Consider the following 18,682-nt stretch of genomic DNA (forward strand, 5'->3'; position numbering starts at 1 on the left):
TATATACAGGTCTGTACATTTATCAATCATATGTCCATATATTTAGCTGAGGCGTCAGCAGAGCCCAAATGACTGCGTGGGCCCCCTGTTCTTCTTAGGCAGGCAGATATTACACCATGGTCTTTCCCCACCGCACATTGGCGGCAGCTGCCCCAAGCTTCAGCGCGTCCCTCAACACGTAGTCCTGGACCTTAGAATGTGCCAGTCTGCAACACTCAGTCGGGGTCAACTCCTTCAGCTGGAAGATCAATAGGTTTCGGACCGCCCAGAGAGCGTCCTTCACAGCGTTTATGATCCTCCAGGCACAGTTGATGTTTGTCTTTGTGTGCGTCCCAGGGAGCAGACCGTAGAGCACCGAGTCCCGCGTCACGGCGCTGTTCGGGACGAATCTCGACAAACACCACTGCATTCCTCTTCAGACTTCTTCTGCGTAGGCACATTCCAGAAGGAGGTATGATAGTCTTGTCACCCCTGCAGCCACTTAGAGGGCAGCATGCGGTGTGGCTGAGAGTCCTGTCATGCATAAAGGATCTCACAGGCAGATCCCTTCTCACCACCAGCCAAGCCATGTCTTGGTGCTTGTTGGAAAGTTCTGGCGATGAGGCATACTGCCAAATGGCTTTGACTGTCAGCTCAGGGAACTGCTTGATAGGATCCACCCTCTCCTTTTCCCGAAGGGTCGCAAGGACACTACATGCTGACCACTTCCTGATGGACTTGTGGTCAAAGGTGTTTTTCTTCATAAACTTCTCCACAAAGGAGAGGTGATACAGAACGGTCCAACTACTCGGAACGTTCCGCAGCAGCGAGACCAGGCCCATCCTTTGCAACACTGGGGACAGATAGAACCACTGTATGTAGTGACACTTGGTGTTTATGTACCAGGGATCCACACACAGCTTGATGCAGCCCACACAAAGGTGGCCATCAGGGTGAGGGTGGCATTGGGTGTATTTTTTCCCCCGTTGCCCAGATCTTTGTACATAGAGTCCCTTCATACCTGGTCCATCTTTGACCTCCATATAAATTGGAAGATGGCCTAGGTGACTGCAGCGGCACAGGTTCTGGGAATAGGCCAGACCTGTGCCACATATAACAGCAATGACAGTGCCTCACACCTGATGACCAGGTTTTTTCCCGCGATGGAGAGCAACCAGAGCTTCCATCTGCCCAGTTTCTGCCTCACTTTGCTGATACACCCCTCCCAAGACATGGTGCATGCCCCAGCTTCCCCGAAGCAAATACCCAGCACCTTCAGGTGGTCGGTCCTGACTGTGAAGGGGATCGAGGATTGGTCGGCCCAGTTCCCAAAGAGAATGGCCTCACTCTTGCCTCGGTTTACCTTGGCCCCTGAAACCCGTTCGAACTGGTCACATATGCACATGAGTCTGCGCACAGATCAGAGCAGAAAACGGTGATATCATCCATGTACAGGGAGGCCTTAACCTGCAGGCCCTTGCTGCCTGGAATAGTCACCCCTCTCAGGCTCGCATCCTTCCTGATGGACTCAGCAAATGGATCGATGTAGCACACAAGGCAGGAGAGGGGGCAGCCCTGCCTGACTCCAGATCTGACTGTAAAGCTATCTGATGCCCACCCATTGATTGAGACTGCACTGACAATGTTGGTGTAGAGCAGTCTGATCCAATTGCAGATTCCCTCCCCAAAGCCCATTTTGGAGAGAACAGCTCTCATAAGTGTGTGATATCCTGTCAAAGGCTTTCTCCTGGTCCAGGCTGATCAGGCAGGTGTCCAACCCTCTGTCCTGCACGTAGATGATCATATCCCTGAGGAGTGAGACATTCTCGGCAATCTTCCTGCCTGGTACAGCACAGGTTTGGTCAGGGTGAATCACCGATCCCAGAGCAGACCTGACCCGGTTGGCGATAACCTTTGACAGAATTTCGTAATCCGCATTCAACAGTGAGATTGGTCTCCAGTTTGAGTTCCTCTCTCTCCCCCTTCCACTTGTAGATGAGGGTGATGATGCCTTTCCTCATGGATTCACTCATGGTACCTGCCCAAAGCATACTGACATGCACCTCCAGCAAGTCCTGGCCAATCAAGTCCCACAGAGCAGAATAGAGGTCAACCGGTAAGCTGCCACTTCTGGGAGTTTTATTCTTTTCGAAGGACTCAAGGGCCTTGGTCAGCTTGTCTAGAGATAGCAGCTGGTCCAGCCTCTCCCGTGCTCTGTCGTTTAAGACCTCTGTGATAGAGGACAGGAACAACTGGGAGGCGGCACTCTCAGTCGGCTTTGTGTCATACAGATTGATATAGAAGGATTTGCTGATCTTTATGACGTCAACTTGAGGTGACATTATCAAGCCATCTTCTTCCTTTAGGCTGCTGAGCAGAGCTCTCTTTGTGACCTTCTGGAAGAAGAAACATGAGCACACCTTGTCCTGCTCCACCAAGCAGACCCTGGCCCAGAAGATTATCTTGGAGGCCTCTGAGGCAAAGAGCAAGGCTTGCTGGCCCTTCACCTCCTTGAGGTCCTCCATGACATTGACCCCCATCATCTGCAGTAGGAGTAGGTTCTGCATACTTTCCTGGAGCTGGGACAGTTTTCCCCACCTCTCTCTTGCCTCCTGAACACCTTTGAGGATGAAGAACCTCTTTATGTTCCCTTTTACTGTTTCCTACCAGTCCACTGGGGACTCAAAGAGGGGCTTCACGGTTCTCCAACCTGCGTAGTCCCTCTTGAGCTCCTCCATGTTTCCCGGGGTTACCAGCTTTGTTATTCATCTTTCTATCGGAGATGGTCTCGTTACTTTAGTGTCAGACGGACAGATCGCTGCGCAGCCGTAGACTCCTTTTATTGTTGCAACATTCTAGGAGGGGGCGGGGCCGAACTGATTGCGCATGCAGCTCATTGGCTGCGCAACCACGGGAATTGTAACAAAATCAGTGACCCATGGGGAAGGCGCTCCGGGAGTCTTTTTGCGCAGATGCGAGTGACGGCGCACTCCTCCAGACCGGCTCTGGCCCTGGAGCAGGTCAATTCTGCCGATAATCTTTCCCCATTCATTCCGGATACCTACTTGTGTGTCTTTTTTTTTTAAAGCGCTGTAACCGTGTATACCTTTTAATGCGCACATCTATTTATCTATATCTTTCTATTTAGGGGCATTAAGTGGAGAGGCTGCTACGGAGGGAGAAATGTCAGCAACGATGTATATTCTGTCCACTCTGGGAGGTTATGTGCTGTCCTCGGCTTTGCTCTTCAAGTGCCCAGGGTTGCTGCACAAAAAGAAGAAACAGAGCTTCAGGAGCCGGCATATCTCACACCGCGGAGGTAAGATAAACTGCCTCTCCCCACCTGAGCGGATCTTGGTAAAGACTGCAAGGCTCTTTCTGCGTTATTAACATTTCTACGGGGTGCTCATTCCAGGGGTTTTATTTAGTTAGTAATTGCTGCTCTTGTACAATGACGATCCTTGCGTGATTTTTTTGTGGCGCGTTACGATGCGAAAGGTTTTTCCAAAAAACGTTCTGGTTGTCATTTTCAGACAATATTCTCTCCCACACCCTTCGAAATCCGCCAGCAACAAACTCTCTCTCTTTCTCTCGCACATACACTTTTTATCCGGGGGGAATGAAGAACCCTCTCCCCGCGTCCTGTCACTGCCGGCTATTCCTTTGTCACCAGGCCAATTTAAAACGTTCTTGTCCTTCTCTCTTTACGGGCATTAGAATATTGATTGACCCCTTCTACTTCACCCTCGATTTTCTCCTGCTTCTCCAATCAGCGGTCGACGCCACGCTGTCTGCCGAAGAACCTAATGAGAGATTGTGAAATCATTCAACCTGTCCCAGATCGTGTATACAGTATGCACCGTCATGGTGTGTGCCCAGATATCCTCTGAGGATGATTGAGTCAGTCGTCAGAGGCGAGAATTCTCGGGAGATAATTTGAGATTTTTCCTAGGTCCTCGCCTCCACTAAAACTTTAGGATAGTCTGAGGTCACCTGTCAAATGTTTAACCTTGATGTTTTCGAAACAGTTCAGTTGGATTACCAGTATACAGCCATACAGGACTATCCCACATTTGTGTTTCTTCAGACATTCTCAGGTGGGTTGGTTGCAGTTGGTCTCTGTATCTCTTGACTAGGCTGGGGAGAGGAAGGGGAATTGGTCAATTAGCCATTTCAGTCCTGAATCTGCCCTCCCTGTTAACTGCAGTCGAAAATGAGACCATTAACAAGAAGTAGGGCTTCAGTGTTGCAGTGTGTTTAAGGTCTGGTTGTGCTTTTGTTTTGCCAAAGTGACATTGAGCTTAACATGGAATTGGAGAGCATCAGTGAGTTGCAGACCAATGCTCAGAAATAAGTAGATGCTGACTTAGAAGAGAAAATGAGTAGAGTTGTTGCACGATTTTATCAACATGGTATGTTTTAAAACATCACTAACTGGGAAAAGGATTTTGGGTGGTTGTGGTCGCAGAGTGGTAGATGTGATCTATATGGACTTTTAGTAAAGTATTCAACAAGGATCGCCATGGGAAACTGGTTAGTAAGGGTAGAACTCATGGAATACAGGGAGAACTAGCCACTTCAATACAGAACTGGGTAGAAGAGAGGGTGGTGGTGGAGAGTTGCTTTTCAGACTGGAGGCCTGTGCATAATGCTGTGCCACAAGGATTGGTGCTGGGTCCACTGCTTTTCATCACTTCTATCAGTGATTTGGATGTAAACATAGGTATGGTTTGTACGTTTGCAGATGACACCAAAATTGGAGGCGTAGTGGACAGCAAAGAAGGTTACCTCCGTGCATCATGATCAGATGGGCCAAAGGGCTGAGGAGTGACAGGTGGAGTTTAATTTAGATAAATGTGACGTGCTGCATTTTGTAAAAGTGAACCTGGGCAAGACATTTACATTTAATGGTAAAGTCCTGGAGAGTGTTGCCAAACAAAGGGACCTTGGAGTGCAGGTTCATAGTTCCTTGAAAGTAGAGTCGCAGGTAGATAGAATAGCGAAGAAGGCGTTTGGCATGCTTTCCTTTATTGGTCAGAATATTGAGTATAGGAGTTGGGAGTCATGTTGTGCCTATACAGGACATACTGCGCACTGAAATACTGCATGCAATTCTGGTCTCCTTCCTATTGGAAGGATGTTGTGAAATCTGAAAGGGTTCAGAAAAGGTTTACAAGGATGTTGCCAGGGTTGGAGGATTTGAACTTCAGGGAGAGGCTGAATAGGCTGGGGCTGTTTTCCCTGGAGTATCGGAGGCTGAGGGGTGACCTTTATAGAGGTTTACAAAATCATGAAGGGCATGGATAGGGTAAATACCCAATGTCTTTTCCTTGGGTTGGGGAGTCCAGGACTAGAGGGCATGGGTTTAGGTTGAGAGGGGAGAAGTTTAAAAGGGACCCCAGGAGCAACGTGTTCACATGGAGTGAGGTGTGTATATGGAATGAGGTGCCAGAGGAAGTGTGGAGACTGGTACAATTGCAGCATTTAAAAGGCATCTGGATTGGTATATGAATAGGAAAGGTTTAGAGAGATTTGGGACCAGATTAGGTTCAGATATCTGGCCGGCATGGACGAGTTGGACCAAAGGATCTGTTTCTGTGCTGTACATCTAAGTATGGAACTCTTCTGATCTTACAAGATTAGAGATTGAGAGGGCAGTGTAATTGTTTTTTTAAACATGCGGACCTGTTTGTCTTTTCTCCTGTTCTCATTTCAGAGGGTTGGAGTTGCTTGGATTGGTCAATAGTGTTGACCAATGTGCTGCAGTGGCCTTCTGCAGGAAGACTGACCAGGAGATATGACTGACGGCAGGCAGTAAGAATGGGAATATTGGAGGAATTTACAGGCTAATTTCAAAACCTTTTGACTATGTTGTGAATGCAACCTCTGTGGGCAACAATTAAGTCTTAAGCCCAGATGTCATTACCCACTGCATCACAACACATCCTGTCTGACATAAGGGTGACCATTTTAAATTGGAGACATGAGGGAATTGAACCATAGTTCAGCAAAGCAGGACCAGCAAGTGTGTGCAGGATAGGATGCGAACAGGTTTTGAATGAACTGAAATCTCTGGAAGGAACTTGTCTCAAATCCTTGTTGAAATGTTTGTATTTGTTGTCCAGATGGTCAAACTTGGAGTCTTAGCTTGTTTCTGCTTATTGTTTAATGAGAGTTCCTGTTTGCTCAGTTTCCAGATCTGACCATTCCACTTTTATGCTTTCCCTTGAATGGTCCTGCTCTGTCACCTGAGTTATTAATCTTTGCAATTGTGTTTAGCCCTGATGCCCATATTTCACTGGGGGTCCAACATTGGCCTGATTTGATTGAACATGGTTTGTACCTCACTACTTTCCATTCAGGACGGTATGAACTGCACCTAAGCCTTTTGAGTTGTCTTGCATATATGCTGAGTGGTAGAATTACCTGTGTTAAATTGTGCATCTCAACATATATCTATTATTCATGCACCAAGATCCATTATTCATATGCTGAGTGTAGGCTATTTGAGAATGGGAAAGGGTTGAATATAGGTAGTGAGCTTGCTGAAAAGCTGGGTTGCTTTTCCTGACAAATCCTGAAGAAGGGCTTATGCCCAAAACGTCAATTCTCCTGCTCCTTGGATGCTGCCTGGCCTGCTGTGTTTTTCCAGCACCACACTTTTCAACTCTGGTCTCCAGCATCTGCAGTCCTCACTTTCTCCTGACAAATCCCTATCCAAATAATCCTTTCCAAAACCAGTCCATCCCATACAGATAAATAAGTCAGCACGCACTGCGTGCTTTCCAATCAGTGTGGATCAATTAATTACCAGTCATATTCATTGAATTGTCATGTTAGGGACAATCTAAATTGTCAGGTTAGATGGACATAGTTTTGCAGGTCTCCTTGAATAGGGATGAAATTATACCAGCGTTCATGTTTTATTTCTGATTTGGAATCTTCCCCAACTTGCTGTGATATTTATAATCAAAAGCTTAGAGGTTTTGCATTGCATTAATTTGGTGCATGAGCTGTCTGAATGGTGTTTTGTCATTTGGGTGAAAAGGGTATGTTCCCTGTTGTGTTGAGTGGACTGGCGTCAGTAAATTTAAGTGTGGTATTGTTACATCTAGGCTTAGAGTTGGCTTATGGTGGGACCAGGGCAGCAGACAGGGTTTCTGAAGTTGTCTGTTGTGTTGTGAGACTTGGAATATGTGCGCATGTTTGGGCTTCCCATTGGTATGGGTGTAGCCTTTCCCTTTGAAAGGTAGCCCATGTCTTTGGGAGAATGTGTCTTAGTTGCAGTGAAGTCTCAACCTGATAAGATGGGGTCCAAATAATGTCTCAATTATAATGAGGCCATCTCCTCTCCGAAGCCCATGTTGTAATCCCTTCAGTTGCAGTGAATTGCTGAACCAGGGCTATGGTTATCTGAATTCAGTGCTTGCAATGATAGCTCTGCTGTGTAATCTTCTCGTAATCATCAGTATCTTGAAGGATTATTTGCTCATTTGCTGATTCCAGTATTCCTGCCTGCCTTTGCTGTGAGATGCAATATACAATTACAGTTGCTTAATCAATGTTTCAGCCAAATTATGTGGAGTGTGAAGTCTGACTTGGGCTTATGGATGGAAGGAATAGGGGTATGGTGGAGACAGAATAGCAATATTATTTTAGAACTAGTATCTGATTGGAATATAGAATGAACTCAGGCAATTTCACAATGCACTCTTTGTAAAGATAAAAAAGCCTGTGACTTGGTGTTGCTGGACTAGTAAACCAGAGATCCAGACTAATTATCCAACAGTGAATGTTCAACAACTAGGACATTTAAATTCAAAATTAATTAAATCTGGAATAAAAAGCTGAGGTATCAGTAAATGTGATGTTGAAATTACTGGGTTGTTGTAAAAGGTCTATCCGTGTCATCAATGCACTTTTGGGGAAGGAAATCTGCCAGCCTTAATCAGTCTGGCCTACTTATGACTCAGACCTACAGCGATGTACTTTTGACTGATTCCATTCGAGGGCAGTTAGGGATAGGTGAGAAATGCTGCTGTTACTAGCTATGTCCACATCCTGCGAAATAATCAAGAATAATTGGGAGCTTGCATCTAATGCAATTGGCTATCTGGTCAATTGTCTCCCCTGCCATTACCCTTGCTTTGGAGAGCATGCAGTAATGTTTACCAAGTTCCTGGAATGATAGGGTTGTCCCAGAATTAGAAATTGAATAAACTTTTTTGAATTTTGTTTAGATGAATGAGAGGTGACTTCATTAAAAGATTTGATCCTGAGGGGTGGGTGCCAATTTAAAATGATGCCACCATTCCTTCTACAGGAACTAGGTGAAAATCCAAGAGTTGCCTTTCCAACAACACCATGGGGTAACAGCATCACATGGGCTGCCATGGTTTAAGAAAGCAGTTCTCCTTAAGGCACAATCCGGGATGGGCAATAAGTTTCTTAGTCAATCACAAGAATTAATGGTGAAGCCAGTGATTGTGCCCAGATGTTAGCTGTCGGTCTGGAGTTAATGTTAACCAAACTAGCTAAGAATAGTGGTTTGCTTCTCTAAAAGACATGAGTGAACTAGATGGGTTTATCTGACAACTGGCAATGATTTTCTAATTATCAATACATTCTTAATTTCAGGTTTTCTTTTTATTGAAGTCAAATTCTACCATTTGGCATGGTGGGACTCGATCCAGGTTCCCAGAACGTTGTGTGGTTCTCTGGATTAATAGTGAAGCAATAGTACCATTAGGCCATGGTTTCTCCAAACTAATGCTGACCCAGCCAGTGACTTTCACATCCCATGGAAAAATTAACACATTTTTGAGGTTAATTACAGCTGACCCATACTTTGACAATTGATGATGCTAACATAGCACTTGACTCTAGCTCAGTTGTTAAGAGTGTGGTAGGTGGTTGAGAGCATTTTTGTTTCTTTGAAAGTTGCACAATAATGTGTGCTAGTTATGATTGTGGGTTCTATCACAAGGATCAGTCAGCAGTTCCAGATCTTCCACAGAATCAGATCCTGACACTTAGTACAGATCATCTGGCTGGAGACCATCTCTTGGGACTGTTGCACCAGCAAAGTCTTGATGGCATGGACACAGTGACTCTTTCCCCAGTTTGGACAGTCTCTTCGATGGAAGAAAAATTTTCCTTTATTGCATAAGAGTTGTGAATCTTTGGAGTTAACTTCCCCACACAGCTGTGGACACTTAGCCTTTTTAGTATATTCAGGACTGACAGTGGTTGATAGAACTTCAGGGACTTAGGAAACCGTGAATGTGGGAATAGTGTGGGATGGAGGAGAAAGTCATCTATGATCCCATCAAATGAAGGAGATGCTCAAGGAGCTGAATGGCCTAATCCTGCTTTCATTCCTGATGTCTGTATTCTACTTCTTATGAACTCCGGTTATTCAAAGTCAGTTGTAACGCCAGTAAGCTGTCTGGCTAAGCTCAACATGCCCTCCATAATAGTCATTTGATGCCTGATGGAGCTAGTTGTTCTTTTGCTTATTCTGGTTGAACTTGATAACATTTTGTGATTGTGATTGCAGATACTGGACACCAGGCCCAGTCAAAGCTTTATGACTGCGGTGTCTTTAATCTATTCCCTCACCGATCAGGAAAAGGTCAGTGCAGGTCACCTGGAATAATTCCATAAGTACAAGCACAATCTGTATTTATAACATGAAGTGCCTTTTGAATGTAGAACAAAATGTCCCAATGTAAATTTTGGGGCTGGTATGTTGCATTTCATCAGGGGAGTCTGAGTTGTTGTGAACAACATGTACTTTTGCATGTGTTGCAGCCTGAAACTATGGGTAGTGTTGGGAGAGACTACTTTCATTCCATCATATGGCTGACCATATACCTCTCCTGTTCTTAGTGCCTGCCATTGACTTGAGTTGGCAGAATTTCCAGCTTGACATTTAACCTGTTTGACTGTATTGAATGCACCTCCCATTGCCATCAAGTCCTGGAGTGGAGCTCGAACCCAGGGTGCTGACTCCAAGGCATGCACTCTTCCCACTGCACTCGACCAACAATTAATGTAGATGTACTGGGTGTAAAATGAAATAGTATCAATCAAGTCAGCTGTGTTAAGTGATGTGACAGAAGACCGTTCAGAATGTGAAATTTGAAGAGTTTGTTTGAGGGAGAGTTGGGGAGCAGAGGGTTTTAAGGAGCAACTTTCAAAGTGTGAGGACAGACCTGGAACAAGTAAGAGTTTGGACTCTGAGGAAAAAAATATCTGGGGAATGGATCTGAAACTGGAGGAGCTTACAAGAAATGAGTAGCTGAGGCTATGCAAGGCTTTCAACATGACCCAGGCACTTTAAATTTCAAATTTTGTGGAGTCCAAGAGTCAATGAAGACAGGGTAGATACAGCATTTGAAAGGAGTGAGATCAATATTATTGTATAGCACCTTAATTTTGTTTCTATATATCTTGCTTCTCATTCTTGTGACTGCAGACTGTATTGACTGTCTAACTTTCCAGTACTGTACTTGGGAACATATAAAATTGGAAACTGTATGTATGAGATTTTCTCACCTAGAAAACAGCATTCCATCCAGATTCAGCTTTGTTGGAAAACCTTTGGGAAAGGTTCTAAAGAAAAGGCACGAGAGAGCAAATGAGCAAAGATTTCCTTCCACACCAGACAATAATTCCTGTGGTATTCCCTCTGCCCTGAAAGGGGACCCAGTTCATTAACTGTCAATCTGTGTGCAGCTTCATAAATGGCAACAGTGACTCTTTGACCCCATTGAGCTAGCTCCCTCATTCACAATTGATCTGTATCCTGTTCCCATTTACCCACTTTCTTCCCTTACCCAAGATTCTATCCATCTCTGCTCTGAAGATTTTAGAGGAAAATGGAGGGAGAATAAATGAGCCTGTGATCTCTCTGCCCACTCCTCAGAAGAGAGCAGGAATTAATATAGGACTGCAAACACCATCAAGAGTGTGCATGTCACTAGAGTACAACACCAGAGCTAAAAGGGTCACATTGTGGGCAGGATGCTTAGACTTGGCATGTATTCCAAACACTCAAATGTTGCAGTTCAGACAGAAGAGGAACAGCAGGCACATGAGAATACTACTAACCATGGTTTCCCCCACAAGTCCTACAAAAACCTGACTTGGAACTATATCATTATTCCTTTTAAGTGTTACTAGGTAAAAATCCTGGAGTTTCTGTTCTCACAGCACTTTTACTCTGCCTACACCTCGTATGCACTACTGCAGTTCAAAAAGGTAGCTCACTACCACCTTTTTGAGGCAGTCAGGGTTGGTCAGTGAAAGTTGGCCCAGCCAGCAACAAGAAGAATAAAGAAACAGACATATCTTAAGTTCGATGTAGCTGCCCCATACTTCAGTAAGCTTAACAATGATCATGCAGCACTTAGCTGAAGATCAGTCATTAAGAATGTAATAGATGGTCAAGTGCATTTTTTCTTTGAAAGTTGCACAGTAATCTATGCTAATTGTGACTATGGATTTTGATCACTGGAATCAATCAGCAGTTCTAGGTCTACCACAAGATCCGATCCTTAAACTAGATACAGATCAGCAAGGTTTGGCTGGAGTTCATCTCTTGGGAATTCAATTATTTAATATTTCAAGCCACGCCAAAGCACTATGATCAATCTTTTAATTTAAATCAGATATGGTCTCCAGGCTCCTCAGGGTGTTTGTATACAGTCAACAGGGCCTGTTGTCAAAGCATTCTTCACTTGAGGCTGACTATATTGTTTTGCCATGTGGGGAAGGAGCATCAACAGTTTTTACATTTGTGTAGTGCCTTCAACACAGTCAAAAAGCCTAGTGCATTTCATTGAAGTATATAAAGCAACGTTTGACACCAAGCCGCATCAGGTGAAATCCAGGCAAATGGTGAATAAATTGATTAGAGAGAATTTTAAAGGTGTGAGGGAGGTTTATTGAAGGAATTCCAGAGCTCTTAGTTGCTTAGACTCAGAGTGGCCACTATGGGTGAAATAAGGGCTGTGCAAGTGGCCAGAGTCAGGAGCACAATATAATTGTGCTGAATATAATTATAAAGACAAGGGTGGGGTAATTTGAAAAGAAACATGCATATCTTTATGGAAATGGCTAATCCAGGTGTAATTGTGTCAAAGAAAGATGTGGATGGTGATAGAGCAGGCTGGCTGCCAACAAATCAAGAAAAGCCCTATAAATGCTTTACTCATCACAGATCCATGTTTATATCATTGTTATATGATCAGGAGCAAGAATTTTGTTTACTTTGCTTTCCCTCAGTCATCCAACTGTAGCTGGATTCACCTAACAGATTGATCAGTGTCTGATTATGGGAAGTGTGCAGAGAGATAGTAATAGAACATTTATTTTCTCATTTGTGCTGTTACACAACTGTGAAGGTATGAGTGAGGGTGTGTTTGGGGGAGGTGGACAATGAGAGTGGGAATGTGTGGTCACAATGCTGAAATCCTCTTTCTTGAGAAAGATCAGCAGACTGTGGTCAAGGATATCTTTCAAAAAGCCATGAGCTGTAACGTGTTAAATCACTGAATCCTGCAAACTATGAACATCACAAGTTCAATTGAAGAATTAATTACCTCTGCTCAGGACCAGCAATGGAAGCCCTGGGGAGAAACATTAGAACTTGGTTTTATATTGAATCTTTAGGACTTCCCCAAAGCTCTTTACAAGCAGTGAAGTACTTTTTTCAAGTGTAGTCCCTGTTGTAACATCAGAAACTCATCAGCCAGTTTACACGCAACCAGATAATGTGTTTTAATGATGCCAATGTGGGTGAAATATTGACCCAGACTCCTGCGAAACTCTGTTGCTGCACCCCTTCAAAGTTGAAAAATAAATTTCAATTTGCTGTTTAAAGCATCTAAAACTGCAAGGGTCTTTAATCTGTTACCAACCCTCTAAACTTAAAATGTATTAAGAAGCCAGTAAGAGAAAGAAAGCTGGAGATAATGACCCAGGGAAATTGCAAGTATGCTGCTAGCATGAGTTGATTTTGTCTTTCTACCCTTGTACAGTGCATAGAGGAGAGGGCTGACCTTTACTGGTAAACCAAAGGCCCACGCTGGAATTCTGGCAAATGAGTAAAAATCCTACCATAGTAGCTGGTGGAGTTTAAACTCCAATAATTAATTCTGACTGAAACGCTGAAGTTGAATCTCAGAAATAAAAAAGGAGATTGCTTGAGAAACTCAGCAGAAACACAAATGGAAATTGCTGGAAAAGCTCAGCAGGTCTGGCAGCACCTGTGAAAGTGGTTTTGGGGAGAGGTGGTATCACAGTCATAATATCACTGGACCCACGATTCAGAAACTCAGACTAATGCTCTGAGGCCATGGGTTTGAATACCATCATGGTAGATTATTGAATTGAAATTAAACTAACATTTGGAATTTAAAAACTACTCTAATGGTGATCGTGTACCATCGGCAATAATTGTAAAAATCCATCTGGTTCACCAGTGTCCTTTTTGGGAAGGAAATCTGCCATCCTTAGCCACTGTGTCCCCCATATGACTCCAGACACTCAGCCTTGAAGCAATTGGCTTTTAAATGCACTCAAGAACAATTAAGGGTGGACAAAATCGCTGACCTTGCCTGTAATGCCCAAGTTCCATATAAAATGTTTTCAAAGTGAGCATTGAGTATAATATGTCCCCTCTTTTGAAAGAGTCCTGCAAGAAAAAATCAGATTTTTTCTGTGGGCGGCACGGTGGCACAGTGGTTAGCACTGCTGCCTCACAGCGCCAGAGACCAGAGTTCAATTCCCGCCTCGGGCAACTCTGTGTGGAGTTTGCACATTCTCCCCGTGTCTGCGTGGGTTTCCTCCCACAGTCCAAAGATGTGCAGGTCAGGTGAATTGGCCATGCTAAATTGCCCGTAGTGAGGTAAGGGGTAGATGTAGGGATATGGGTGGGTTGCGCTTTGGCGGGGCGGTGTGGACTTGTTGGGCTGAAGGGCCTGTTTCCACACTGTAAGTAATCTTAAAAAAAAATTTGTTCCCCCCCCCTTTTCCTGCTCAGTTTTTCCTGAGTTTTCTGTTTGTATTACAGCATAAAAGCTAGTCTCAAATAATGTGTAGGAAACTGCCAGGCGGTCACTTAAAAACCTAAGTTCACTGATGACTTTCAGGGACCCTAAACCCATAGCAATGAGTTTGGCTCTTAACTGCCCTCATCATGTGAAACTGTTGCAGACAATTGCAGATAGTGAAATTTGAATTCAATTTTTAAAAATCTCAAATTAAAATTGAAAGCAGTACTGTGAGCAGTTTTGGTTCCCTTAAGGAAAATGTGATTTCATTGGAGACAGTTCAGAGAAAGTTCACTCTGATATGGTCAAAGGCTAAACAGGTTGGGACTCTCCTCACGAGAATTGAGAAGAATGAGAGGTGATCTCATTAAAGCATAGAGGATTCTCAAGGGGCTTGACAGGGTAAATGCCAAGAGGATGTTTTCCCTCATGAGAGAGCCTATGACCAGAGGACATAGTTTCAGTAAGAGGGGCACCAATTTACGAATGATATGAAGAGGAATTTCTTGGAGAAATTACCGGTGGTTTGGGGGGGGGGGGTATAATATTTGTGTATACTTTAAAGCTGAGATTCTGGAATCATGGGTTATGGGGAAGGGGTAGGAAAATGAATGCAATGTCAGATCAGTCATTATCCTTTTATGAATGTGGAATAGACTTGAGGGGCTGAATGGCTTATTTCTGTTCTGAATTTCTTGTGGTCTTATCAGACAAAAGACTGCAGTGGTTCAAGAAGGTAACTAACCAGACCTGTTTGAGGGCAATTAGAGAAGGACCCATCCCAAAAAGAACAACTTTTTAAAAACAAATTCAATAAAAGCAATGTACTGCATATACTGGAAATCTGAAATGCAAACCAAGTGCGGAGAAACTCACTAGATATGGCAGCATCTGTCTCAAATCTAATGAGTCTACTTTGGGCATGAAGTTTGCTGGAAAAGTAATGGCTTTCCTGATGAAACTATTTCCCACCCGTTTGTTAACAAGTGGAACAGATGGTAAGGGTTCCCAGAGCAAAACATTTGCAGACTGGTCTGCAGTGATCTGTTGAATGTTTGGAAATACCCCAGTTGCTGCCTTATTCGTTTGCTGATTTTTGTATGTCTTCCAGCTTCGTGAGATTGATTACAAAATTTATCTTCATTTGTCATTGCCTTGGTAAGTTAACTCTCCCCTGTGCAGCCAGTGGTCATGTAACTGGTTGTTTTGTGGTTTAAACACTGATTTTTGTTTGTGTTGCTAAATGGACCAGGCATTGCAATTCTGTACCAAAATGTCATATTTCAGCAGTGAACACTGCTCAAAACCAGTTGTAACCTTTTCAGTCATTTTGGTGACAGTTGTTTTTAATTTTTCCCCAGGATGTTTCTTTTTCAAACACCACCACCTGCAACTTCCCCATCCTGACTTCAAACTGTATCATTTGTTCTGTCATTGCGTCAAACTCCTGGCATTCCCTTCCCAATGGTAATGTGGGTCTACCTACACCCCAAGGTCTGTAGTAGTTTGAGAACCTTCTGAGGCATTGGGATTGGATAATAAATGCTGACACATCCCATGCACAACATTTTTAAAAACAAAATTCCATTGTTGAGATGACCCCTGCAAGACCCGTTGGGAATCACAAATTAATTTCCCAATGGAGCTTGAGTATGAAGTCCCTTGGATATGGGCAATGGCCTGTCCATACAGAACTATCACCTTTGCCCTCATAACATAAAACTAAAGGTTTTGTGGAGCACAGAGTGTTTTAACTAAGCCAGAAGGCTCAGGTTCATGTCCTACTTGCTCCAGTGATAACATTTCTCTGAGCAGGTTTATTGGAAAACATTTATAAAGCAGACCGAAAGGCTGTTGAGGTTCAGTGGTAGTGTCCCTACCTTTCTTCCAGAAGGCCTGGGTTCATGTCCCACCTACTCCAGCAGTGTGACACCACCTCCTGAGCAGGTTGATTTGTAAATGTCTTTAAAGCAGACCAAGGATTCTTGTGGCATAGTGGTAGTGTTGCAATCTCTGAGCTAGGAGACCTGTGTTCAAGTCCCACCTACTTCAGGGCTGTATTAATATCTGAAAAAATTGATTAAAAACAGATACATAGGATAATGTATATTTTAATGTATGCCACAAGTAGTAGCTCTGTTATCATATTCAACAATAAAGGTTTTCCTTTCCAGTTGGGTTTCATGTGTTATTACAGTTATCTTTCAGTGTCATTTTCTGGAGAGGCTGGATACAAGTGCACACTTGCTCACTCCCATATTTACACCATTTCTCCTTCTCCAGCAGCAAACACACCCTGGGAAAGAAAACAAAACCTGCCAAGGAATCCAACAATACAAACTGCATCACTTATCTATGCAGCACAGCAGATAAGGTTAAGACCCCAAAGAAGGTGATGTCAATAGACAATAGGTGCAGGAGTAGGCCATTCTGCCCTTCAAGTCTGCACCACCATTCAATATGATCATGTCCTCAGATGTGTAACAACCACTGAAATCCTTTGTGTAGGAATATTATAAGAAGCGTAGAAACCAATTTGCCCACAGCTTCCGCAGACTCCAATGCAATAATTAATCACTTGCTTGTTGTGGTATTGATGGAGGTATAAATCTTGGCCAGGATTTTCCTGCTTTTCTGCCTGACTGTGCCAAGGGCTCTTAAGATCACCCAAGAGGCCAGCCAGTCAGCCTCTACTTTACATCTCATTATAAAGGCAGCATCACTAACAGTGTAGCACACCCTCAGTGCTGTACCAGACTGTTGGATGTGAGTTTGTGTTCAAGTGTCTAATTCGCGGATCAAAACTGGCTCAGGGTGAGCATGCAATGGTTTAAATTAAAACGGTGTTCCAGCTTTGAAGGGCAGTGGCTTGTTTTGTGGGGAGTGACCTGGTAGGGTTGTTTTGACCAGCCATACGCCATCAGTGACCAAACTGTCATCTTCAATGAAAGCTAATGCTCAGCTCTGAATGTTGAAGTGTCTCCATTTTCCCTTTCAACAGGTGCAGGAGAGAACCTGGAAAACACAATGGCGGCCTTCAGGCAGTAAGCAACACCAGCTCCATGCTGGGTCTTTCATTCTGTAATTTGAATTGAGCGTGTAATGGGATGCTGAAGTGACTTCACCTTAACATCTGGTACTTGGGGAAAGGCTTTTATCTGAGTGATAGGTGCAAGCAGGGAGGCACAGCACAAAGTATCAAGTGGGGTTGAGATCACAACGCAAGTGGAATTGGTGGATGGGTTCAGGATCACAGGGTTTGTCTCTGACATGCTGGGAGTTCAGGGTCAATTACTGACGGTCAATATTTGTCAAGTCAGAAATTGATAATGGTTAACCACAGCTTGGTAAGATCCAGTGCTGGCAAAATTGTGCCTGAAGATCATTAAACTGAAGTTTTTTTGAAGATGGTGAGAGGGAATAAGGATAATGTATTGGGCCCTCCATCAATGTTACTCTTCAGCTGACAGGTGTGAGCTTCTGGAGACCAGACCGGACCTCCAGATGGCAGTTGGAATTGGGCACGATCAGGGAACAAGCCAAATTGAGGTGCTGGCACAGTTTAGGCTTCATACTGTGAGGATAAACTTGCTTCCAGTTCTGAGGAAGGGTCATGGGACCTGAAACATTAACTGATTTTTCTCAGCAGTTGTTGTCCAACCTGCTGGGCTTTTCCAACAATTTTTCTGTTCTTTGTTTTCTTTTGTTTTTTTTATTTGGAGCCATACTCTGGCAGCACTGGCCCCTGGAGGAGATTTCCCCCAATCTATTCATGAGGAGTGCAGGTAATTCTTCTATAATGCAATGGTTGTTCTTGTGCAACCCCAATTATAGAAAAATTGTGCTTTAGAAACAGCACTTAGTGTTGGTGAAGTAATCACATTACAGCCAGCACATGTATTAAAAGTTCATACTTTAGAAAGTGTACCCAATTCATCAATCACATTAGTGAATAAGTTAGTGAAATGTGCAGTATAGCAGAACAACCTATAGTTACTGGACTTGAAATATTAACACACTCTCTTCACAGATGCTGCTAGACGTGCTGAGTTTCTCCAGCCCTCTGCTTGTCCCACATGTAAGGTTCTGTGACACCTGACCACCCAATGTTTTAGTTTAAAATAAAGCAAAAATAAAAATCCCTGACTCTCCATGCCTCTTCCCCCCCCCCCCCAACCCCCACAAACACTTCCTCCCAATGATCCAGACCCAAGTTGTTGGAAACTGACCAGATCCTATTCCTGGGTTCTTCTTTCCATTCCCCACCCTTTCAGGCAGCTCCATTTCTGCTGAGGGAGAAGAGAAGCTGGCCACAAATCAGGGAGAATTGCAGTCACCAGCCACAAGCAGAAGAGTTAACACAACCCAGTTTCTTGCATCACTGCCTGGGCTGGCCTTGTAGGATTCCATTTGAAAGCATGTGTAATCTTGCCCTCTGCTTTAGTGTATTTGTATAAACTGGTCTCTCGGGACTACAAGGTAAATGAATCCATTGTAGAAAGCAAGTGAAATGAGTGTCTGGGAACCTTCAGACTTTAGGCGCCTGAATGATTCCTGCATCATGCCAATTGATGCTTCTCTTGTGCCCCTCTGATTAATTTGAAGGGCAGTACAGTTTACTGTGGGTTCAAAAATAATATTTG

The 18,682-nt window shown here is 43.8% G+C and overlaps 1 protein-coding gene across 4 annotated transcripts in view; it reads left to right on the forward strand.

Annotated features, from left to right (window-relative positions):
• Positions 1 to 2,933: 2,933 nt before the first annotated feature.
• gdpd1 (glycerophosphodiester phosphodiesterase domain containing 1) overlaps positions 2,934 to 18,682 on the forward strand; it is a 55,176-nt gene continuing 39,427 nt past the window's right edge. For 3 of the 4 annotated variants that reach the window (XM_072590007.1, XM_072590010.1, XM_072590011.1), the window contains exons 1-3: positions 2,934 to 2,999; positions 3,128 to 3,298; positions 17,041 to 17,083. In XM_072590007.1, coding sequence (XP_072446108.1) covers positions 3,163 to 3,298; positions 17,041 to 17,083 — 179 coding nt within the window. In that variant the 5' untranslated portion in view covers positions 2,934 to 2,999; positions 3,128 to 3,162. Of the gene's footprint in view, positions 3,047 to 3,127; positions 3,299 to 17,040; positions 17,084 to 18,682 lie in introns of all 4 variants that reach the window. The other variant, XM_072590008.1, reaches the window with a different exon arrangement.

This window comes from Chiloscyllium punctatum, chromosome 19 (assembly GCF_047496795.1).
Source record: "Chiloscyllium punctatum isolate Juve2018m chromosome 19, sChiPun1.3, whole genome shotgun sequence".
NCBI lineage: Eukaryota > Metazoa > Chordata > Chondrichthyes > Orectolobiformes > Hemiscylliidae > Chiloscyllium > Chiloscyllium punctatum.